Genomic DNA, 25,724 nt, shown 5'->3' with positions numbered 1-25,724 from the left:
TATTAATTTCAAGAATCCAAGGTACAAGAATCGAATTCTTGCATAAAATTTCAAATATCCTTATTGTGGTTAAAGAAAAGAAAAAGGTGGTGCAATAATGAAACGCATCAAGTATTATGCTGTTCAGTGGATCTAGCCATTTCTATCTTAGTTGGAAGACACAACGTGTATTTGATAGCCTTATTCTATGGCGAAGATATGGAAAGGGTAGAGGATGATTTTTGAACGTAAACTCGAATAACACAGTGGAAAGAGTGGAGAGAGAGGGGGAAAGAGACGGTGTTGAATACCCAAGGGTTGGTTCGGGCATACGTGAAGACATAGAGAAGACAAGACGAGACAATGCGGATATTGGAGGAGGGAAATATCGAGTCAAAGAGTAACTGACGATACTCTGACGAGTAGACGGCAAAGATGATGAGAGGTAACACGAGTAAAGGAACTTTTAGCTGAGACAAAATACTTGTTGGTTATCAGAAGCTGTTGCAACGATAGATACAAGACTTCTAGTTGGATACTTGTTCGTTACAAAGGCGGGTTAAGTGGCGAACAATATGATATCAATTTATGTTTGAAACTAATAAATTGGTGATTGAAAGATTGTTAATAAAATTTTATTATATTATTTTCACTATATTTCGGTATTTCTATTATTCATATTTTAAAATACTTAATACGAGTTTTTTTAATTAGGTAATTACAAGAATTTTTTAATGAATTCTTATAAGAGTTCAAGTATCACCAATTCAATACCAGATCAACCAGAATTTTATTATCAGTTTCAATTCAAATTTAATCAGTTACGAATCCATGATTTCGTTTGTTTTCGAGTAGATCCTCAAATTTATATAAGTTTGTAAGTTTATTGAATTCATGTAGAATTCGAAGTTACTTCAAAATCCCGAGTTGCTTTAATAATTTTACTGTTGTTATATTTTAAACAGTTCTGATGGGTTGAAATTTAGACGATTTCACGAAACACTCTTTACTAATAAAAATTGACAACATTGGCAATATACAATATTTCTTTTGTAAAAATTGTAGCAAATTTGAATGAAATTATTATTTGTTTGAAAAGAAATATTCACAAGCAATAGCAAACAGTTCGATGACGCGTAATCCGTGGACTTCTCGTTCGTGAAGTCAGTGTCATCGAAGCGGACGGGTAATAACAGACGCAGGATCGAGCTCAATCGTGTGAGACCCGAGGGATTGTTGGGATCGTGAATCGACTTTCTGCCGGGGTGGCAGGGGAAAAACGAAGGGGAAACTATCTTCCTGCAACCGATCGAGGTATTCGTTGAACGTTTTGCGACGGGTTAGCCGTGCTCTTTGGCTGCAGGAGCAAAAGTAGGACCTGTTTAATGGAGCTCGAGCCATTCTGGAAATTTGATCGGCGAGAACAGCCAACCAGCCAGCCAGCCGTTTCACCATTTCTCTCTCCACCCTCTCTACAATCTTTTCTCGTTCTTATTCCTTCCCTTTTCCCCTGTACCCCCATGTCGCCTCTGTCTCTTCCGTCTCGCGTTCCTTCTAGGATTCCGGTTGCAAGCCCAACTTTGATTTGATTCCGTTCGCTGTCGTTCTTTTTCCGCGTTCCCGTCGCGGACGCAACAAATCTGTAGTGAACGGAGGCATTCGACGAACGTCTCCGGTCGTACGGTTTCAGAACTTGATACCGCTTTCACGATTCAGTCTAATTGAAACGTTATTCGGATAGATTGAGAATTCTTAGCGATGTGTGTTTGAAGTCCGATCGAAGTATACTTCAAAATTTTTTAGTAAATTTTAGAATCGGGGCTCTCTCCGTGGTCCGTTGTCCGAGGTTTGGGCATTGCAATTTTTAAATTCTAAGATCTTCAAACGAATTCCAAAGGTTCTTTGATCCCACCGCGTTATATAAATCTTTGAATTTCACTTGCGAAATGTCTCTCAGCGTGAGAAGGCGAAGAGAAAACAACGTTGACCGTAAAGAATGCGAAAAAGCGCCAGATCAGCGATAAGTGGTGGTCCCTACGTAGTTCTCGAAATTTACTGTCCCCTTGACCGTTCATCGGGGAGATGTAACGTTTTCTGTTTGCATGCAAAGCACCGCCAGTCGACTGACCATGGACGTTGTCGTCTGCCATTGTGAAAACGTACGAACGCATACACGTACGATCGCGCGACGTTCCCGCGTGGTCCTTTTTGCCTCGCAGAGCGATACGAACTTAGGCAGGAAGTGACATGCTTGCGAAATGGGGTGAAAATTCTGTAGCCGGGAAAAAGGTAGGAGGAACGCGTTTTATATGTATATATAGTATGTATATAGCGGGCATACGGGACAAAACGAACGTCATTGTCACGTGGACGCGTACAGAAATATCGCTAGACGGTTGATGTACTCTGGTTATGAAACATTTGCTTTAATTCTGACGATTTGAATAAATTATTAAGTATTTTTAAATAATTGAAGATAGATCATAAATTTAACAAAATTAATATAATTTATATAATACAGAAATTGAAAGAGCAAGAAGTATTTCTTTTTTATTTATTAAGCTAGTTTTATCATTTTCGAACATACGTAGTTTCAACGACACGTGGCATATGCCAAGTTATCTCGAAACAATGAAATGAAAGTAAAAAAAGGCGTACATATATACATATATAGGAAGAGGTAGTCTTCAGACATGGGGTCACGGGTGGCTTGTTTGCACGCCCATTCTCTGCATGCCCATCCTTGACCAAGGCTGTCCAGGGTAGGCCGGTTAGAGGAGAGGACCCTTCGTGGCCATTACTTGGATGGCAAACACACTTGGACCGTTGGTTTGTCCTTCCATCCTGGCCGCATATAACGGCCCGACCCCTGTGTATCGGCATGAGATTTCTATTTAAATGAGAATCCATTAGAATCTCAAGGCGGACTGGTACAACGGTGCTTCGAAAACTTTCCTCCTACCGGATACTAATCAGCGTTTCCTGTGGCTGCATCATGGCTACCCTACCCAACTTCTTAAAAGCTACAGATTTTTGCTTGCGCGAGTATCAATGATCACTGGAAATCAATTATTTTATTATAAATATTGAATATTTTTATGTGGTTCATTTTTGGAGAACAGTCTTCGAAAAGTAATTGAAACAGATTACTTTATTTTGTCCTTTGTCTTAGTGAGGTATAGTACCAACGATAAGGGTTTGTCATTTCTTCGAATTTTCTCTTTTGAAAATTATTTTCAATTTTCTATTTTATTCACCAAATTCAGGATAGATGCGACAAATAATAAAATTACAATTTTTCTATTATTCCAGTCATTCGTTTGCTATTTCTCGGTTTAACGTATTCAAAATCGTACACACTCGAGGTCCCGATTACCATCGAAATCTCCGTGCGTGGCGCGCACCTTAATCGTCGTTAACGATAACACAAGAGTTCCGGTGCCCCATAGAATCACCGGTAACGCGCATTCAAAGCGTTCCCCGTTTTGGATAAACCAACATGCGTGAATGGGAGCGTAGTCTTGAGTGGCTAACGGTAGAAGACGAGCGTGTAGCAGTGTTCATCGTGCATGCCGACGTCGCGAAGGGCTTGGACCTGTTTACGTATACCAGGGACCATCATTAAGAGGGCGCGACGAAGACGAGCGCGTGCACAGAAAGGAGAAGGAAGATGCAGAAATGACAAAGCCGCTCGTTAGGCCCTCCGAGGGTCCTCACAAGCAGCACCAAGGGTGAGAACGTGCTTAGTCCTCGATCCGTCCCTTCGACCTCTGCTTTCCTCCATCTACCCCTTGTCTCGTTCTCTGACCTCTTCTCCATTGCGTGCTCTCGAACACCCTTTTCGCGATGGTCACTTGCTGGTCTCGAGGAACGCAGTCCACCAGGACTTGAACCGTTGACGAACGACCTGATTCGTTGCGAACTTTGATAACAGGTTCCTCGATGATAAAGGCTTCTTTTTGTCAGATTTCTATATCTCAGCATTGAGATCTTAAGTGTGTAGATGGGAACTAGGGATAGAAAAAATTCGGGGGTTAGCTGGCTTTAATTAGTACAGTGGAAGCTCCATGACTGACCAATTACTTATTTTTCTACTTATATTTTTTGAAATAAAATCAACTTGTATTCGTACCCTCGTTTTATTCTGAAAGTGTGTAGATGAGAACTGGAGGTAGGAATAATTTGGGGGTGAATTGGATTTAATTAATACAGTGGAAGTATCCATGTCTGACCAATTACTTATTTTTCTACTTAGAATTTTTTGAAATAAGATCAAATTGTATTTATACACTCGTTTTACCCTTAATTAAATTGGATAAATTTTAAACTAAAAACTATATTTAGATGGTGTATTTAGCGCGAAGCAATCGCAGTAAAATGGCCAAGAAATATCAGAACACTAATTGTAAGAGGATTCGTTGCACGTATTCGATTGATGATTTCCAGCGGAGATTTCATCGCGTTCTCTAATTCATAATGCAGCGTGAAACGGGAAGGTGGGCGTTGATATCACCGGGGTGTTATTTGTTATTGTTCGCGTTGGATGCATCGTTAGAGCTGAAAGCCGCGAAGTCGTAGGAAGTGAGTTACTGCACCATTGGTAATTACGCGTTGACAACATCCGTCTAATGGTGCTTCGCTCGTAAACGCTCGTTCGTCTTGCTTGCGTCTCCTCTTTCGTACCGGCTTTCACGTCTTCGCTCGTAAGAGCGTCACATTCGTTGGTAACACGAGTTGTGTCTCTTCGCAAGGCGACATAGCGTTTTACAAATTGTCGCATGTTCAAGCGTCACGTAGCCAGAAATAAAACGAGTCAGACGTACCTCTAAATAATCTTCAAAATTTCAAATTTTGAGAGAGAAAAATTTATCAACATTGCAAGCATTAAAAAATTCAACAAAAATCTGAAATATTAAGTTCTCTATCAATATTTATGTACGCTTTACAATTTTGAAATCAACCAAACAAGTTCTACCAAATTTCCACCATAAATTCCCGTACGTCTCGTCAACCAAATAGCGTTCAATTTCGCAAAACCCGTCCCCAATTTCCTCGGTTATTAATCTCGGTATTCAAGGGTGATTTCACCACCTGCCGGGCACCTTGGTCGTTTCTGAAACCGCCGTGAAGGGAAGGGGGGTTAGATGGTTTCGAGACGTCGCGATGATGGTGGTCGGTGCACGTCGTGGGAGTTGGCAATCAGTCAGGGTGACAGTTTTGGCCGCGTAGGTGAATCGGGTGCCGGGGGTGCGTTCCATCACTTTCTGTCCGTGATGTATGCATGAGGTCGCGACCGGTAGCAATCGCGGTACACACGTCCCCGAAGTAGCCAACTCCGTCGGCTCTCGCCTTGCCATTTCCCTATGAATATATGAATCGAACCGACGCGACGGAGTTATACGGACGGGGTGGGTACTCGTGGCTCATACGTTAGTGTCGCGAGATGCTCGTGTCCTGGTTTCATCCCTTGGCGCTAATATTACCGCGAATGTATCATGGCGTTGCTTCACCGGCACGCCATACTTTGTCTCACGATGGAACAAATAATTCAACGCTTCTTGCTTCCACTAAATTACTTCATTTCTTCTAGCTCGAGAAACATGAAAATATGTAAATTTCTTAAACACTTCCTTAGCTTAGTTATTAGAATTCTTTGATAATCCTCTAGACTTTGATCATTTAAAAATTTTTAAACCGGTAACTATTAACAAGAGTTTAGCACAGTGTTCCTTGTACACGGGTAGGATTAAAGACGGTGGGCTACGACTTTGGATGGTACGAGGAAGACCACACTGGATCACGTTGTAACGTAAGAACCAAGCAATTTGTTGGTATCAGGTGCGCGGGGTATCTGAAGTTGTAAGCCCCCGGTTTCGCCCGCTGCCGGCAATTAACTCCATTACCACCCTGTAACGCCGTGAGCTGACTTGCTTTCCTCCAAGTACGCGCAACTCGTTAAGCCTTTGGGTTTTCGGCTTGGGCCCTCCGTTGAGTCCAAAGGGACACTAGCTAGTATCGAGCTCTAACAGCGAATGTAAGTGCGTCGATTTAGGAGAATTGGAAATATGAGAACCATTGGGTCGAGATTGTGGATCGTGTAACAATGTTGTTTATAAAATTATCGATAAAAGATTAATGAAATGCCAGGCAACATCGGACTGTCCGAATGTCCATCAGTTTTGTCGCGTCACCGGCAAAGTTGCAGTGTGTTTTGGTCGCGTAACTCGTCGTTGAGGAGATGAACGGCTCGCGAAATAGGATAACACCTCAACAGGACCGTCTAGTCCCGTTGTCGAGGGACGACGACTAGCACAACACAGAAAAGACATTAGCCAGCGTCGTGAAAGGCGTCCGTGAGGGGCCAACGGGGTTGTTGCAGGCTTTAGGGATGATGGCGGAACCGCTAGGTTTGCGGAGTTGGCTTCAGCTAAGTAAAATTACGGCTGCATTACGCAGATATATTTGCCTGCGATTTCGTGTGATACTTTGTGCAGCAACTATGAATGAGGGTAGATGTGTCACAAGTAACACTGATGGTGTGGAATATATGAAATAGAATAAAGCAAGCTGTGTATAGTTTGTCAGGAAAGTTTGCAAATTAGTATTTTTTTTTCTTAAATACTTGCAGTAATTACTTTGACATTTTTGCTCAGTTACCTGCAATTAGAAACAAAGTAACGCATCGTTTAATACAACTTTATTAACAGAAAATATTTATCAAACAACAAATTGATGATTCGGCGTTATTAAATTGCCAAGCATTGCATGGTATCGAACGATGCTCAGCCGCGACAGAAATATTATATTACGTTAATTACATCGGCCAGGTAGCCAACGGGTCTGATAATTAATGCCGTATCGGCTGGTGTCGTTCAATTAAAAACCAATTTTGTAGGGTCCACTTAATTGGCCGGTTTCCATCGCGCCGTTAGATATTGCTTTGCCGTCTATACGCCCTTTTGTCTGGTCGCATCGTCTTATCGAGAACGCCTACAATTAATCGTGTATCAGGTTCAAGCCTCACGTACGAGCTCCGCTTTAATCGAAGGGAGAAGATTAATTAAATTATATGCTGCTCCTGAAGTTAATTCCTTCCTTTAAATTACTAATTTCCTTGCCAGAGATTAATTAATTGTTCGTCGCGTAAAGTTAATAGTTTGATGAATTTCTTGTAAGGACAAATTCATACAACATATTTGATTTTTAATAACTATCAATTAATGGGTGCATATATATAATATGAAAATTTTATTATGACATTACTAAACAAATTTATTTGAACCTAGAATAATTAAAGAAATTTTATTTTATATTAAAAATGAAACCTTAAAAGTTCCAAATATTTCCAAATTAAAATGTTTGACATAGACGTAATCATATAACTGATTGTAGCAGAATTTAACTAACAATGAATTAAAAGGATCTGCCGGTTCCGGTAATGTCGAATAAACCCAAGCTTTTCGAATCAAGGGCTTTCAACGTTGGAAACGAAATAATAGTTGAGATCGGATCTTAACGAAAGGAGGAGAGCTTTGCGTAGCGTGGTCGAATCTGTTGGAAATCGTAATCGGTACGAGTGGTGGTCTCTGACCGACGGAAAATCCAGCCGCTCTCATTAGCATTTAATGCCTGCGAAACTTTCGTCTATAATGGCTCGTGTGTGTGTGGCCTGACGAATGTTCGAATTAGAGGCGAGAGGGCTGGTAAGAGTTGGCGGTAAGAGCGGACCATTCGAGAAGGTGGATCGTAGGCGAAGCCAAAAAGAGACCTGCTGCGAAGGACGTGTTCCCGCTTGAAAATACTCCACGGCCCTCAAGCTGATTAAATTCTTCCGACCGTGATTACCGAACCTCCCATTACGAATGCGTGAATTGCTTTGTGAAGTTATTAAATCGCTCCGCGCCATGTTTAATAAGTCTCGTGTACTCAAGCTGCTTGCTCGAACGTTTACGGAAAGTTCGAATCACAATTGATTTTGTTATATTTTATCAAAATGAAAGGGAAATATGAAAGTGTCTTAAAAGCTTTACGACTTATGCTTTCACGTATGTGATTTTCTAAAAAAAATTAACGAAAGCCTCTTAAAATAGGGATTGTAAGTTTCAACGTTCAAATATTTTATTATTATTCAGAAAAATTAATATTATATGCGCGTATGTGAAAACTGGTATCGGGAAGTTAGTGCACTTTTAATTTTTATTTTCTCTCGAGTGTGTTACGAATGATGGCTGGCCTGGCGGGGTCGTCAGCGGCCTCCGCGGCGAAGAACTTTAAATTCTCATGCCGCCTCGCTTAATCCGCGGCTTAAAGAGCTTAACCCCACGAATATCTCGTCAGAGCCTCCCCCGACGTCGCTGGCTGGTGCCAGAGAGCAGGTTTATTAGCGCGGGGATTTCGGAATTCTTTTCATCCCCGGCTGGGACACGAAGCCTCCTACGCCGTTTACATAAGCGAGTTCTCCGGATTGCCTTTTTGATATGTAGATAAGGGGTGGTGCCGCTTTTACGCCGCTTACGCCCCCGTCGCGGACTCGAACGAACACGGTGCCATGTTGGCTGCTGTTGATGTCCCGCGATGCTCGACCTTGCTGTCATGCTTTTTTGTTTTTTAAACGAGACCCTTGTTTGCGAGTAGTATCGATGTTTTAGAAAGTTTGTTACGACCAGACCGTGGATGTTTATGCGTTTATTTCACGTGGAAATGGGAAAAATACAAGGTTTGATATTTAATTCTGGTAATTTAATAAAAAGATATTTCGAGCGAAAACTCATCGGAGTATTAGATAAAGAAATATTTGAAAATATCTTTTTTTCATAAAAAATGATAGTTAGCTTGTGTTTCTTAATTTGGTTTAGTATACATTGTTTCAAAGAATAACTCTTTTGAAGTATAATTATTTAGGTTTTATTTCTTCAGTTATTTGCCACTCGCGCAATATTCTTGGCATGTTCTAAATCATGCAATCAATGTGAAAGTACTTATTAAACGTGTTCTTGGCTTGAGTCAGACGTGATAATCGACGTGGTTCTGGCGCCGCACGTGAACGCTACCAAAACGGACGGCTAAACAAGGCCGAGTAATTATGAACAACTAGCATGATCCGGATAAACAAATTACACGCAAACGGTTTCTCGCTAGTGATTATGGGTAAATCTTGTTAAGGAAGTTTCGGTCAAGTTTCGTCTTGTAAAGGAAAATTGAACAGAATCTTACAAAATTTCAACTATTATATGTGAAATTTGAAACTTTATTATCAATTCGCAATGTGATACAGATTTATTATAAAATTGCAAGATTCTCTATAATTTATAGACTGTTTGAAAAGGGTTGCAAAGAAAAAGAAGGTTTCAGAATTGCAACAGCATGCCATTTTGTCGAAGTAGGGGAGCCGATAAAAGGATAAATGATCGGTTCACCCACGGTTCAGGTTTCTCTTGGTGTTACGTTCTCATGGGACCCGAGAACGAAATCAGCTACTATATAGGAAAGAAAGAAACGTACAAATCGAACAGAGGCCAATCTCTTCCCTTCGTCTTCAACGTTTTATCATTATTGGTTCGCCTCGTTGTGCACGCTACCGTTCATTTACTTCTATTATTCGACGTAAACAGATTTAGTTCGTATTTAGCTTCTCTTCAGACGATAACAACGTACGCATTTCTCGGACTTGTATCCCAAAGTTTCATTAGAATCTCCCTTTGCCTCGATTTCAATCTTTCATTCTATCATTTTATATATCGTGCTCCACAAATTCTATTTCTATCGTATATTTAGATTAAAATTTGGTTGTGAAAAACATGGCTTTGCAGATAAACTACCCCTAAGAATTCTCTAATTTTTCTTCCGAGTTGACTATCCTTAAAAATCTGTAAATTTTTGAAGATTCTTCAAATTATCAAATTTTTATATCGCGTGGTAGCTTTGCTATAAACCGTATATATGAAAAGATATATTTAATCACATTCGCTGAAAAGAAGGAATATTACAAAACCAGCAGGATGGATCCAAACTACGTTCATCCGTGTCTTGAAATCATAGTAAAGCTGAAATCCCAGAGCCAGTAGTATTCTCGCCTGGTCTTGTTCACTTGGTGCCAGGAACGAGGGCAGGGATAGTTTTTGCGGACAAATGGAAGCCGATTTCTGCGCGTTTCTGCAATTAGAACGGCGGTAAGCATCAAAAGCGACCCGCGATGGAAGACGCGAAATTTCATCGGAAGCCATGCGACGACCAGCAGAGAAATACACGACAGAGAGAAAGAGAGAGAGATGGAAAAGGGAGAAACAGAGAGAGGGAGAAAAGGCAGCAATGAGAGAGCTAGTCGGTCCGAGTTTGCGAGTTCCCAGCCAAGGGGATTGCCGTATATTAAAGTACGTTTCGACTCCCCCTTTCCTTTCTACGGCAATCCGTAGCTCTGGACCACCCTCCACCCTTCAAACCTGCTTCTACTTCGCTTTTCTCTACGTTCTTCCTCTCTCGTCAGTCTCATTGCCATTCGAATCGCGAGTAATCGTAAGCCTCGACTAAGCCTCTTGCGTATTTTGCACGTGATATTCCAGCCCGTTCGTTCGCCTTCTCCTCGATAAGCTTCATCCGTTCACTACGCGCTCACGATGACCAGGTTACCAACGTTAATCACACTTTTCTTATATCATTTTCATTAACTCTCATCTATCTTCGTTTTTCTCGTAGAAATCTTTCATTGTTTGAATACAAAGATGTTGGTGGGATTTGGAGATTAGTTTCTTAATTTTTTGATTGGTAAAAATCACCCTTTGAAGCAGTAAAGATAAGTGTTTCGAATAATACTCTAACTAGAAGTAGTTCTTTTTTTTTGTTTAATCAGAAATTGAGGGAAATCAAGCTTTGAGAATTTTAAAATTAATGTGGCGTAGTTGAAGTTGCTGAACGAAATTCATTGAAGAAGGTTGAAATTTTGGAAAATCCGCAAACACACGGATCGCTGATTTTCGAAGGCAACATCCATCGACGGAGGGGTTCCTTTTGGTGCCATTAGTCATTAGCGATTCTAAAAGCACCCAGGGTAGAATATTACAGCAGTAGCCGCGGCAGCTTTTACCATACTTTAGCTTTATACGAGGCTCATTCATCAAAACCCAGCAAGCCCAATGGCTCCATGGGTAGCTGGGTTGGCAATGGGTCGTACGTTGCAACGGGCTATTTATGATTTGTGATCCAACGGCATTAGACGTTTTCAAAACCGTCGACAATCTTCTTTATGGCATTTACTTTTAAACTCTGTGCTGTAACGTTCTTTCAGAATTCCGAAAATCCATGGTCCGTGGCTTTACGGTTCATATGATAAATATTTCAGAATAATAAAACATGCATATTAGATTGTCATATGTATATGAAACGATTCGAGCATTTATAATTTTTATGATTTGGCTGAATAATATTGTTGTGAAATATTTTCAGAAATTGTTAATAATTTAAATATTTATCTATATTAACCCGTTGTCTATCGTAGAGACCATTTGTTATCATTTCTCTTACCCTCCCTGTTCTAAGTTTCTGTAACTTCGTCTCCTTTCTCGATGTCAAGTTTCATTTGAAGGAAACAGCCCTTTAAGCATTGATCTAGCCGGGCAAGTTTCTAGCACGCGACCAAGAGACGAAGAAAAGGTGAGAAGCTGTCAGGGCTGTCACGCATCCAATGGACCATACAGTCGGCCCATTATCGGCGAGGGTCTCCGTAGAGAAATAATAAAAATGCCATTAGTGTCTCGACGTCCCACGGCGCTCGAACGATGTGAACGTTCACCCCAGATTTCGGGCGATATATCTCATCCCCTTCGACCACTTTAACGTCTTTGTCACGGACTCTCCCACTTGACGAGGTTAATCCTTCTTTCTGGCCTTCAGCCTTCCCCCGTCTCCGCCGGTTTTTCCTTCTCGGTCCAGCGGCTGCCATTGGATCGCCTTAAAATCCGTTCACGAGCTGGAACGAAAATAATTGCATCGTGATTCTTCCGTTTTTTCCTTCAACTCTTCCCTGGTTGCTGTCTGCCACCCTTCTTCCGTCTTTCTTCCACCAGCCACGACCGAAAGGGCATAAATCCTTCGGGATCGTCGCCGAAAATAAGATAAAATCTCGCCGCGGCTTGGAAGAGGAAGAGGAAGGAAGAAAAAAGGCAAATTCCCGAATAAACACATCCGCGCCTCTTTATGGTGCCGCTTTGCGGATCCATCCCCTCGACTCGGTGGCCTGTGTACCGTGCGCATTATTAAGTCAACCACCGGAAAATGTCAACGCGGCCCAGCTTCTTATCTCTCCTTGCTTTTCTTTATTTTACTACCCACCCCGCTTCCCGCCTCTATCGCTGGCTTCTTCCTTCCCTCGGGCACCGGGCACGCGACTTTATCTGCGACACCCTCAAAGCGTCGCGATATTTGTCGTTGGATTACTTCGCTTTCTTTTTAAACTAAAATTGCTCTATTTAGATTTCCAGATTTTAAGTATTTATCGTCTCTTTTGATTGATAGAAATTTTAGTAAAGGGGTTTGTAGTTTTATTGAAAATCCTTATTCTCTAGTAATTCTCTGTTACTTACATTAGCAAATTTTTAAATTTTGCAAAGTAAATTCGTTTGCACTTAACAAAACGATACCAAAAGGTACTAAACAGCTTTTAGAATGGAATGAATACCTTATTTTAAAATAATCACAAACTTCAATTGCTGTACATGGTTTCTCAAATGAAGTTTCCAGTTTGTTATTTTATCCTTGTCGTTCTATCAAAGGCCATCGAACGCTTCCGATTGCTTCTAAGAACGTCTTCTGTTTCTCCAAAGGTGTAGAATTGAAAGAACCTTGCCCGATCGGATTTTCAAACGTTTTAATCGCCATTTTTCTTTTCTCTGGCCGGCCCGATTTCTCGATCCTCTTCTCCCACTTTCGAAGAGAGTCTCCTTTTCCAGGAAGGAGTTATCGCCGAAGGAAGCTACAGGCACATCGTGCTTCTGAAAAGGGGCTGGAGACGGCCGCCGGGGTTAAAACGACCCCCGGCAGTCGAGGCTGAAGTCTGAAAGATAAGGTGGCCCTCTTCTCTCTCTCGGCCTCCTAGATTATGGAATGGCACTTTAATTACACTAATGGGAGAACCAAATGTTAATTACAATTCGAAGTCTAAAAGAGAGACGATCCGCGGCGGCGAAAGACAGAGAAAGATGGATGAAACGGGGCAGGAAGAAGAGATAGGAGAGGGGAAGGGACGAGATGAGATTTGCCTGCGTAAGAGGGTTCCCTGTGATTAGTATTATTTAATTAAAAATGCCCAGTCTCATTATGGTCACCTCTCATAAAGATCGACCTTAGCTGCGTGGAAAGCTGCTTATAAATTGGATTATTGCAAAGTGTTAAAGACAGTAAAAGAGAAAAAGTGTTATTTTGAATTGGTCTTGGCTTATGTACGATACTTTGTACTTGAATCAGAAAATATGGTAAAGAAGCAAGCTTCAGAATATGCAAATTGAACTTTTTATTTAATGAAATATTTAAAACAAAACTTTGAAATAGTAAATTCAGGCATTAGATAGAAAAATTAATTTTGAATAATTCATATTATTATATGCAGTTCTAAGTATCATTATTTCTGCTATAATATTAGAAATCTTTATTCTTCAGTCAGTTATAATAATTACAAAAATGATAAAATCTTGTGTTTTCACTAAGATACATCATGTACCTCACTAAGATCCTACAATCATATTAGAATCGCTATTGCAACAAGAAACGAATTTACAAAAGTTTCAAATAATACAAAAATTGTTGATTCTACCGTGATCGCTGCATGCAGTAGGAAATGGAGATCAGTAGTTTTCGAAATCTCGTTTCCTCCACGTCGGTCTAGGCAACACCATCCTAAACGTGACGACGAAGAGTACGCGAACGGCTACGACGACGGGCTATCGACGGCAGGGCGGAGACGAGCGGCAGAGCCGGGTTTCAATTTAAAGTTGGACGAGCGTGTCGGGATTTCAATGTACAAAATGCGTATGCTAAACTTTTCGCACCCCTCGTAGCCACACCGCCTCGCCCACCCTCTGGTTCGTCTTCGCCGTCCGAGTTCCGACACCCGGGGGCCCTCGACGGGAACCGACGTTGGACAACGTCCGTCCCGACGCGATGTTTCGCCCGTCGAAAAATCAGCAAGTCTGATGCATCGTCAAGTAGAAAGGGGTGCGCAAGTCGAACGTTGCTGGACGAACGTTAAGCCGGCTCGCGGGCACGAATGTCCTCTGAACACTTTGAAGTCGCTACCCCCAAAGGACAAATTACCTTTTTGAAGCAAGCGGCACACGGCCTTAGCACCCTCACGGTTTACCCTGAGAGACACCCTAATGATTGCAGCTGCGATCGAAGGTGATGCATATCAATGGGTAGGCTTCGAATGAACAACCGCCTGTGAAGAAACTTTCTAATGGCCTCTGCCCGATGGCAGGCAACTTTTCTCACCTTTTCGTTCACGCACCGATCTACGCTCGAATTTGCATCTCGTCTGGCCACAGCTTTGCCTCGTCTCGAGATTGCGCTTTCGTCTCGTTAATGAGATATAGTCAAGCAACGATACGACATGTTTGTTAGAAGTTTTGAGAGACAGGATAGAGGATGATCGTTTGGGAATTAAAATATGGTCTTTTGATGTTATTTTTGCAAGGTTCAAGGAGAATAATTACACTTCAATCTTTTATAAATCAAGAAAATATTTTTATTCAGAATTTCCAATTTCACAATTTATGCTTACAAGCTGAAGTATTTTCTTCAAAGGTCAATATTTCCTTAGAATCTCCTTCGTTTTCTCAAATTCTGTTCTAATCAAACACGATCGAAATAGAGAGCAAGCATTCGACGGATGCCGATATCTCGTTTCGATTCGATTGGGAAGTTGACTTGGACGCGAATCTAACTTCGACAATGCATCGAACGAGCACGTCACAGCGTGTAAGATTGCCGAATAGAGGAACGGAGAAGTGGTAAAGGGAAAAAGGTGGAACGAAGATGCTCCGGTAGCCAGGGTATCGCGGATGGGTGAGAAGTTTCGCCCCAGGAGTTGGATTACCGGCGTGGCTTCGGTTGGATTTGAAAATCGTGGGGTCCTCGCCGGCAGCGTGATTGATTTTGCATACGACACGGATTGGACAGGTTTGAGAAATTGGACTGGCTTTCTGGCTGGTTTGGCCTCTCTGCCCTCCTTCGCTGTCTTCCCTTCGGCCTTTCCATCCCCCCCTTTTCTCTTCCTTCTTTCTATATCGCGAGTGCTATATGCCTGGACGTTATATCGACGAGTGTGCGCGTGCATATACACGCCGCTATAAAGTATATACTTACGGTATCGAAGTCGGTGTCTAGCTGAGAGACGAAGAAGTCTTCCCTCTCGTATCTCTCGCAGGGAATGTCGAAGGGGATTGGCCTCGAACGAGCGATTTGTGCGATCTTCGAGGACGTATTTATGAGCGTTCCAGGCCCGCTTCTTTCACTTTCATATTGAGCTCACCATTTTGGATAGAGAGCTCGTACATAAGTGATGGCATGCGAAATAGAACAGCGTCGACTTGACGCGTGGTAATCGTTTTTCATAAATGTTGCTCGTAGAATTGTTTTATTTTAATTGAAAGGATAATCAGAAGAAGTCGTAGAGGGTAGCGTTTGGGAATTAAAAGTACACGACGCGTAGGTAGATTTTGAAGAATGATTAAAGGAAATTGAACAAATTGATACTTTATAATATTTTTATTAAGTTATAATATCACAATTTCTTAAAATTGAGGAGGGATAATAGGTACTTTAAATTGTTGTAGTTTTAAACAATTTATAATGCTCAAAAATATATTTCGTTACTTAATTTTCTTTGTAAATGAAAATTATCTACGCAACCACGAATGTCTGCAGCTCATGACGCGATGCAACCACGAAGAATGGCGTAAGAAGAAACTGTTGAGCCATTCAGGGTAGATCGGTCGGCGTTATCTGCCGACGTCGGAGTGGATAACAGGCCGAACGATTTATTCTAAACCTTTATCCAGCGGCCCCTCGAAATTTATGAAAGAAGACGCCCGTTTAACCGACTCGCTCAGTCATCCCTCACGACGGTGGTGAAGCCACCCTTCCCTTGGCTGTCTTTCTTGCGCTTTCTGTCTCGGTTCTTCTTAACCTCGCGTCTACCTCCTCGTCGCTCTTTCCCTTGTTCGATCCTCTACCCTGTGCTCGCATGTCAGCCCTTTATTTTATACCAAGCCGAGTCGGTCCGAGTTGGTCCTAATATTAAAGGGGATGGTTCACCCTTAGCGCGTGATCGGGATACCGAAACTCGCCAATCGGACGAAAAAGCTCAAGGCTTTTTTTATTGAAAGACGAAAGTCGAGTGGCAAGCTTACAAAAGGGAATAGTTACTAAAATGACTGTAAAGCATTTTTTGTATCTTTGTAAATACCAGAAGAATAAAAAATGATATACTTAGGTAAAGATATTAAGTGTAATTGTACAAAATTTTACAGGATATTTTCAAAGATATAAATTTCTGAATTGCAACAAAATTTTATTTCAATATGAACATAACAGATTGTTAGAAATAACGTTTGTTTCTTTTTCTGTTTTCAGCTGTATCTGAGCAAAACACGGCAAAGTGGCTTGTCAGACGATTTTCACCAGGGTCTCGCACGAGCAGTCAGTCCAACTGCGCGCCAGCAAGGTAAGTCTTTGCTCGTTGATTTTTCCGTCGCTTCCGGAGCGACGCGTTTCCCTCTTGAATTTCTTCGGCATCGTCGACCGCGAACCGCATCTGAATTTCTGGCCGCGCTTGAAAGGATCCGTCCCCTACCGTGGGCTCGTTTCCTTGCTGTTTTCTCGTTTCTCTCGATTCGCTGGAAACTTTCGGCACGCATACACGAAACGGCGTCGTTTAGTATCCTAACTGTGAGATACTCGTCTAAACTGTGCGTCGAAGTCCTGCTAAAACATAAGTGACATTTTGAAACTCGAAGTAATTTAATCCCTGTTAGAATAAATATTCGATTTAAGCTTCGTTCATCAAGAATATTTTAAATATAATTTCATGGCGATATTGGACAATGCTTAACTGTCATGATTAATATTAGAACAATCAAATTCATCAAATTAATGAATTTCAAACGTTTAATTTTTAATATATAGTCAAGCAAATCTTGGATCATTTTCTTTTAAAAAGTAGTAAACTCTATCTAAGTGTATTCTCAATTCCCATGGAATGTGAGGCCAGGATTTTCCTGGACTGAACGGTGGTCTCGACAATTCATGGGGACGAGAAAGGAGAGGAGGAGGCGGCCAGCATCATGCATAACCCCGCGCCAACCTCGCATAAATATTCTAATAACTTCGGAAACTAATATGATTGCATCCAGCAGGAATAATATCCTTGCTCGAAGTGGGCATCGCGGTTATATGCGTGGAATACGAAATATGCGAGACGTTCATACAAGCTACGATACTTCTACTCGTGTAACCGTAGATCGCCCCCATGACGAAAACTATCCCCCCCTGATTACAGTGGTTACTTTAATCGAGGCTTCCCTTACCTTGTCGTCCAGGTTGCTCTCTGGAAAATACTTGTAAACTAGTAGGTTAGTAATGAGTATATTCAATACTCCCTTGCAAATTTTCGTGCGATTCAATCAATGCAAAAAATCATAAATCGAAGTAAAATACTGTGGAAACACTTGGAAATTTAAATGACAAATTGACGTACCGTAAATACTATTTTCAAACGTTTCTGTGTGAAAAATCACGTCAGATTTCCGAAGTTTCAAATTCCCATTCGTTAAAAGTAATATCGACAAACAAAACAAATTGAAACTACAAGAGCTCGTTGCAACTCGCGGAATATCGACGTATCTCGGAGACTCGAGACCTTCGAGGAAAATTCATCCAGCTGATTCGAGTTCGAAAATTAATTTCAATCCGTACTTGAGCCCGGAGCTCAAGCTTCTCTCGCCCCCTTCCGATCTCCCTGGGCTGGTCAAACAGCGGCATGTACAGCACGGTCGGAAAATCGAGCAGCGAGCTCGAGTGGTGGAAACAAAAGGCCGACGTTTCAATTAGGTCCCTTATTAGTTAGCGATAATAGGACCAGCGGCGGTCGTACGGTAAGGCCAGGGCTTTCCAGTGCTTAACCGTTCGCCGCGTTAGGTCCGCTGGCTTGTTTGCGTGGATCCAGCTCTTACGACAAGGGCTGACTAGGCATTCACCGTCGAACCTTCCCCCGTCTCCTTTCGATGTTTAGAACCACCCTCTAACCTTCTGGCTCGATTCGAGCCGCCGTATTCGGCCAGGATCGAAGGAACAGCGAGGGTTTCCTTGCACCTCTTGACCGGACCTCTCCTTTAGGTCTTAGGGTCGATTAATTTTCTCGCGTTGCAACGTCGCGTCGCGGTGGATACCGGCCGCCTTGATAACGTAGGAAAACGATGAAGAGGGTTTAGCAGAACGAATCGTTCTCGAAGTAGAAGGAATTTGTCGCGAGGAACCGTTCGCAGCAGTCGCCTGCGGCTCGCCGCAACGATCTTCCGTCGTTCTAGCCGTTCTACGGCACCGCACGGTAACAGAGGACCCGTTGCCACCGCTGCTATCGTCGCGACCCTTCGAAACCGACGAAACTGCACCCCCCCGTTATCCTCGCCGCGAAACGGTCGACGCGGTTAACAAGCAGGCACGCGATGTGCATCTGTTATCGATTCGAAAGTGAAAATACCCGGTCGGATTTCGTGTCGGGGGAGACGGTGTATCCGGTTCATCGCCGCTGAATTAACCGTGCGACCAAGGCATTCTTGATCGACAATAATCACTTTGTTACGAAGCCACGTCGTAAAGTTTTGACAGCTGTTTACTGTGCACTGTCTTCCGGTTGACGATTGAAGTGTTTAACGTTCTGGTTATTGCACTTTGTAGTTGAGGAAATTGAGACTATTTCTATCATTAATCTTGCAGTTGAGGGGGTAAGTTTCGCTAGTTTCAATATTTAATTTCTGTACATTTCTGGATAGCATCTCTAATTATTTCTTATAGATACAAGGAAAAACTGCATTTCTAATTCATCTTGCAGTTGAGGGGGTAAGTTTCGCTAGTTTCAATATTTAATTTCTGTAGATTTCTAAATAGCGTCACTTATCATTCTTATAGATACAAGGGAAAAGTACATTTCTAATTTATGTTCCATTAATTTATATCTACTGAGAGTAAGATCTTCGGTCCATCTTCATATTTCTTTCCACTAATCCATTGATCACGAACAGCTGCTTACTTTTATTTAGCTTTTACCTATCGTTTAATACGCGCGGGATAGAAACCGTCAAGATTTCCACTATTATTCAAGCTCTGTCGAGCGAGGGACACAAAGTTATCGCGCGACCGCCGGTTCTTTCCACCCGCAGAAACCGGAATTGGTTTTAGTGTAAGTGTGGAGATCCGGGCTCGGTGTGCCGTAGGACGAGAGTACGGTTAAGGGTTGAGGGGCAGGGTAGTGGTAGCGACATCTTGTATTGTCAGATCCCAACGCGACAAATTCATAATTGCGTTAATGCGGGTACGGCGAGGGTTCTTGCCGCAACCACCGCAAGGCGCGCTATGGCGTCTTGCGGCTGTAAGAGAGATAGGGAGCGGACCTAACCGAACGGCAGAGGAAGAAAATGGACGAAGGAAGGGAGAGGGAGAGATGGAAAGAGAAGTCCCTGCTGGCACGGGCTCGTTAATCTTCCAAGGATTACGCCAGGAGGAAGTATCGCCATTGTGCAAGGTGCTCGTCTTCCAGCCGATAATTATTAATTAAACTGGCCTAACGGGCCACTTCGCGATTTATCGATTTATCGACGGCTCCCCGAACCGTGTCGACGTTCGGATGGACGTTCCACGAAGAATTGCTTCGGCTTCTTTTAGAGTCGGACACGAGGGGGGCGGAGGGATTCGAAGTTGCTGAATTTTAATTAGTTGTTTTCCGCAGATGTTTGAAAGTTCGGCTTGAATTATTTTAGAAGAGATTCGAACCTTTCGCGGTGCGAGCATGAAGCTGTACATACTACAGTTTCAGATTGTTTCGAGTTTCTTTTCGAAGCGTACCGATGCTTCGTAGCTTCGTTGGAAATTGTGGCGAAAGATGCGGTTTAAATTAGTTTTATAACTGAATTCTTCTTATAAATTGTACACGTTGTTTATATTTCTAATTTCATCCACGATTCTTTGAGGAATCAGAAATCTTTTAACGTACATATAAAAGAATTAATTCGCCAAATGCGAAGCAATGTGTACTTTCGGACAATTGCTAGGAGCGAAATATCTCATTTCCATGAAACGCGCGATCCAAACGAAGCAGCGAGCCGTGCGATCGCCTGGGTTTTAATTAATCGTGGACGATTAAACGATCATCAAATCGAACAGGAAGGGTCATCAAATCCGCACGAACGAGCACATGAACGAAAAGAGAGGAAGGGTTGCGCGTGCGACCAGCTCGCAAACGGGCCGAAGGGTAAAAAGGATAGAATTGCAAAAGCGAGAGAGCGGCGAGGAACGAACGAGCCGAAATAAAACAGTGATATCGAGGCATTTCACGCACGAGCGAGAACGTTTAGCAGATTCAATGTGCGTGCCGGCACTCGGCTGCCACGGTGAAACGATTCTATCCTTCTCTCTCCTTCATCGGTTTCCTCTTTTACCCTGCCCTCTCTCTTTCTCTCTTCCTCTATCACCTACACCCTCGCCCAGAGCCCACTGAAAAATACTGCTCTCGCTGACACCTGTAGCTTCGACGTTCTACATATGTGCGTACGTACGCTCGAGCCTGCCCATTGAGGAAACGAGGGGCAGAAAAAAAAATTATCGCCCAAGAAAATTTCCATAAGACGAGCAGAAACGACCCCTCTGACGATCCGACAATTTCGTTACTACTGCTGGAATTTTGTTCCAGATTCGGGATACATAATCACTTCCTGTTCCATATGGAATGAATCAAGCATTAGAGGGTCTAATGGTTAAGAAAGTGTTGTATTAGAATATTTTAAAAATATTTTTTATGACAATTAGAAATTCGTTAAAAAATTTCTCATGGCAAATAAAATTAATATTAAGTTCTACGAGTATAGAAGGGTTAATTAACGCAGCTTTTCGTGAAGTGTATCAGGACCACTCTAAATCGGTATATTAAAATCATAATAAAATCCGTGAAAATTGCGTATCATCGAGAGAGATTTTTCATCGTTCTCATGAAGGAAGGAAAGGGCTGAGGGCCGAATTGCCACGGTGAAAGGGGAACAGATTCCACAAGTGGTGGACTTTACGGGACTTAAGATTAATCCTCATAATTACCCGATTCCGTTCTTCTCAACGGGGCCCCTACTGTTGTATTTCGTTTTTATACAGCAGCTTGCACCTCGTGCCCTTCTGCGGTATACCTTCTCTGGTAGGGCAGGATGAATGGCGAGCTTGAGAACGCTCGGTTGCTCGGCCATAAAGATATTTATCAGGTGACAACCTTGGTCATCCTTTACGATCCTTCCCTCCTTGAGGTTTTCCACGGAGATCTGAGAACGGATCCACCCTTCGGACAGTCGCGTGCCACGTTCTCGACGATACCACCCTTACGCATTCTTTTCTCTTCGCCGAGATTCCTTGTACCTCTCCCTCAAAGGAGAGCAGTACGAAGGAAATCGAGGAATGTTGAGTCGTCTTCAGATTCGATTTTGTAATTTCTGTTTATCGATTCAAATTTATAATTCTTGATATCCTCAAATTATGAGACACGTTGAGTACACAATAGAAAAGGTCATGTGTAATCAGACACATTATAATTGCAATTATTCAACATTTAACTTTCATCAAAAATATGAATTAATTCACATCGAGCAGTCGTCGTTTTAAGACAAATTTCATTGTATTACGTGAACTTCGTTCTGTCGATAAAAGAACAAAATTCAACCACACAACTTTCACCAGAAACAAAAAGAAAGTCCTAGTCAGATAGTGGGAAGGAAAAGACTTATGTTAGTACGGTGCGTCGACGCGTCGAAATATAGGGGTTGGTTCTCGTGGATGACCGACAACGCGCAGCATGGGCGTGAAATCGGACGCCGACCAGGACGTCCGCTCGACTCGGCAGCCGGCGGACAATAAGAATCGATATCTTAATTAACGAACGCTCGTGGGTCCGATGTGCAAGCGAACTCCTGGCCGTGCAGGACGATGGGGAAAGAGTGGCGCGAGAAGGAGGAGTGCGGGGAAGCGAGGAGCACAGGAAAATCCGGAGACTGGGTGTATTCGATGGGGTAGGAACGCGGACGCCTGACCGGAAGCGAGAGTCTGCGAAGCCCTACGGACCTCGGCTCGTCGTCCCACCGGAAGCGCCATTCACGCGGCCCTCTCGCTTTCGTCCGCCTTCCCGTCGTTGCTTTCCCGTCCTCCTGCTCGCCAATGCTGATACGTTCCTGAATAAACAATACTCCCCCGTAAAAAAAAAAGAGTTCGGCCACGGCCGGTGTTTTTGAAAAAATCATCGCACCAGCAGATCAGGAACGCCTGATTCGATTCGTTCTCAAACACAATGGATGGGGCTTTTACTTGGTCGTTGATTTTAGACAGAGCCATAACGTGGCTATTTTTGAGGAAAACTGAAATTCGTGTTTTAATATTTATAAAGATATTGAGAGAATTTAACCCCTTTTTCTGTAATAATGAAAGGATGTCAGACAAATTGAGAAGATACACCTTTAGTTTATAATGCACGACGTCTGCGATATTCCGGAAGATACACTCTCGCGAACGTTCGGTCCAATTAATATCAGCACGAAAGAAAGGACTAAGACCTGGCAAATTAACGAATTGGAGGGTACATTTTCCGGGACGCTTTTACCGCGACTGACTAATCCGATAAAGTGGCAGGCTCGCACGAATCTCTTTCTTCACGCTGACATTCCGTTTGATGGGATATGACACTAAGCATTCTATATTGACTAATAAACTTCGCTCCCCGGTTACTGTGCTAACGAAGATCCGCTTCTTACATAGATGCCCGTCATTTGTACTTTTCTCGAGACTTGTTAGCTATTTTCGTAATTTCCTTTCTGGATCTTCCAGTGTGGTATTCAATGAATACGAATATTCTTGTTTAATTGAAAGTAATGAAAATTCAAGAAAATTATTCCCATGGAATATAACATTAAATAATAATAAGTTTTGTGCTCCTTGGTTGCAAATTAAAATTATTCCACAAAACTATTTTATATACGTTATCTTTAGTGATTTTAATGCCATTACCACGAAAAACCAAAGTTTCTTAATTTTCTTTTATCTTGGTCGATAAAGGATTATTATTCTTGAATGCGTTTATCGAATACGTTTTCGGAATCAAAATATTAAATATTCAAACTTCTCGAATCGATCTGACTTTAAAATCAACATCAAAATAATCAACCTCTGTGTACATTGTACACTCTGCTCGAACGCGTTTCTCACGTTCGTTGGTAGATAGTCTAGCCTCGGATGAAGTAGTCAGACTCGTGAAGGCCGCAATGGTGGACACCTCAATCAGGACTCGCTTTGGAACCCAATTTCACGGGAGAGAGAGAGTATTTGCTCGTATTTCGGGTAGCGGTAGGTTTGACCTCTCGTTAATCACCAAAGGACCCGAAGCACGAAGGCGAGTCAGACAAGCTGTGTAGTTGACCGCAACGACTGACCGTTGCCCTATGGACAGGCCCTTAAGGGTACCAACTTACGAAATACCAGTACCAGATGGTCTCGAAATTTGAAGTGTGTCTTATAATCGGAAATCTCAGAATGTTCATCTTGTTTGCAATTACGACGAAGATTATGGAATTTTAATCAAATTGTATGTAACATATTTGGTGCAAAGGATTTATATAAAGGGTTTCAAGCTTTGAATAATTAATTCATGACTTTAGTTACAAATCAGTCTATTGATTGACACTTTATTTAATTTTTATTCAAATAATTTTCCAAATTTTATTACATTCTGCAAGATATTGTGATATTAACATTCATCCAAAATCTTCGTAATAATTTTCAATATCCCAAGAGATATTCCGAAATATTCTCGTCTTTGTTTTGATGAATCTTCGAATTTTTAGAGATTTCTTGAACGAATGGAAATCTGTAGCTATCGAATTCGATAGTGTAAGCAATACGTGCATCGATTTCACGCGAGTCGAAACATCGCCCCGAGCAAACGTCGCTGGCTTGTACACGGCATCTAATCGCTGTATTAGCTAGCTCTGTGGTTAAGCTATGCTATTGCTGAATTAGGGGCAATTTGCTTCGAAACACACCCCTTCTATGTTTGTGTTCCCTATACGAATTCGCTGGTATACGTATTGGTGTACAGTGATCAGTGGAGTAATAAGCGTAAGACACCCTTAAATGCTTATTTGGATCCACGACATTCCAGTTACCATTACGTCCGAACTTTTCTTTCCCGAATATTTTACAATTTATCATAAAAATGAAAATCACAAAAGCGTCCGTGTAAATCCACGTTTCTGTCTACGTACATGTAAGAATGCTTGGCATAGGTGAACCCACAGTCTCTTGGCGCATATCGTTTGTTGGTTTTGCGGTCTACCATAACGCTGCCTTCCCCGTAACCTCTTCTCTTCCCTCGGGAAAACGCGGTTCCGACAACATCGCTTGGCAAAGCTCTGCTCCTTGTGCTCCTTTCCGCATCCAACGCGAACGAAATCTAATCACGTTTCCCAGTCATTGATAAACTGTTCAAGCTAACTTGCAAACGATGTGAAATATTCCTGACATCAGGATCTTGGACTGTTCAATCATAGATCGTCACTAAATTAATTCAATTCGAACCACTGAGCTTAAGTCAAATCTACTTCAAGTAATTTTCTGGAACGAGTAGAATTGGTTTGTCAATTCAAATCTAATTTCAAAGATAATTTCAAATCTAATATAATTATAGAACTATAATGTTCGAAGTTTCTAATAATAGAAAAAATTAAATTAAGTATTTTTACATTTTGATGCTATGAATGAAATTTTCAAAGTATGCCCTACTATATAAGGTCGTTGTCCCAGTGAACGTGTTAAACAACTTTCATGGATGTTAACCCGTCGCAGGTGAAGCAGCTTCATGCTGTACGCTCGAGCAAATAAGAGTCAGTATTTCTTTCTTTCAAGTCGTTCACTGACTCGTTCATAATAATGCCTCCCTCTAATTACTCCCTCAAATCCTTTCCACGTTCACACCTCTTTCCTCCCTTCACTCTTTTTCCACCCTTCAACGACTCCTTTCACTCTTCAAACAACCAAGTACTTCCTCATTCTTCACATAACACTCGATTTGTATAACAATCTGTATCAAATAATCCTCGAATTGATTACCAATTGAATTTCCATTGAAATCCAAGAAATTTGTGAGAAATTCATCTTTCACTCATCGTTCGATCCCCATTGACGCGATTGCTCGCCGCTACAATGTCTAATTGCCTTTTTCGCGAACGCCTCTTAATTACTTCTCGACTACATTAAAGACAGATGAAAAATGTCACCTCTCCGTCATCCCTTTAGCGGCGTTTTCGAGCTCGTTCGAGGGTGTTCTCGGAAGTGATTCGACCGCAGGATCCAACGCCCGCAGCAGGAGGGTACGAGACAAAGAAAAAGGCTGAGAATGGGTGGGTGTGGGAAAGAGAAACAAGCACATTGCGAGGGTGGGGGGGATAAACAGAGGTGACGTAATT

The 25,724-nt window shown here is 42.1% G+C and overlaps 1 protein-coding gene across 6 annotated transcripts in view; it reads left to right on the top strand.

Annotated features, from left to right (window-relative positions):
* The window catches only part of LOC117600475 (uncharacterized), a 259,355-nt gene that overhangs the window by 128,121 nt on the left and 105,510 nt on the right, over window positions 1-25,724 (top strand). For all 6 annotated transcript variants that reach the window (XM_034315971.2, XM_034315970.2, XM_034315969.2 and 3 more), the window contains exon 3: window positions 16,600-16,690. In XM_034315971.2, the coding sequence (XP_034171862.2) occupies window positions 16,600-16,690 (91 nt within the window). The remainder of the gene's footprint in view (window positions 1-16,599; window positions 16,691-25,724) is intronic.

Source organism: Osmia lignaria, chromosome 15 (genome assembly GCF_051020975.1).
Source record: "Osmia lignaria lignaria isolate PbOS001 chromosome 15, iyOsmLign1, whole genome shotgun sequence".
In the NCBI taxonomy this organism is placed as follows: domain Eukaryota; kingdom Metazoa; phylum Arthropoda; class Insecta; order Hymenoptera; family Megachilidae; genus Osmia; species Osmia lignaria.
The sequence above is the reverse complement of the archived record's forward strand: the minus strand, read 5'-3'. Positions and strand labels throughout refer to the sequence as shown.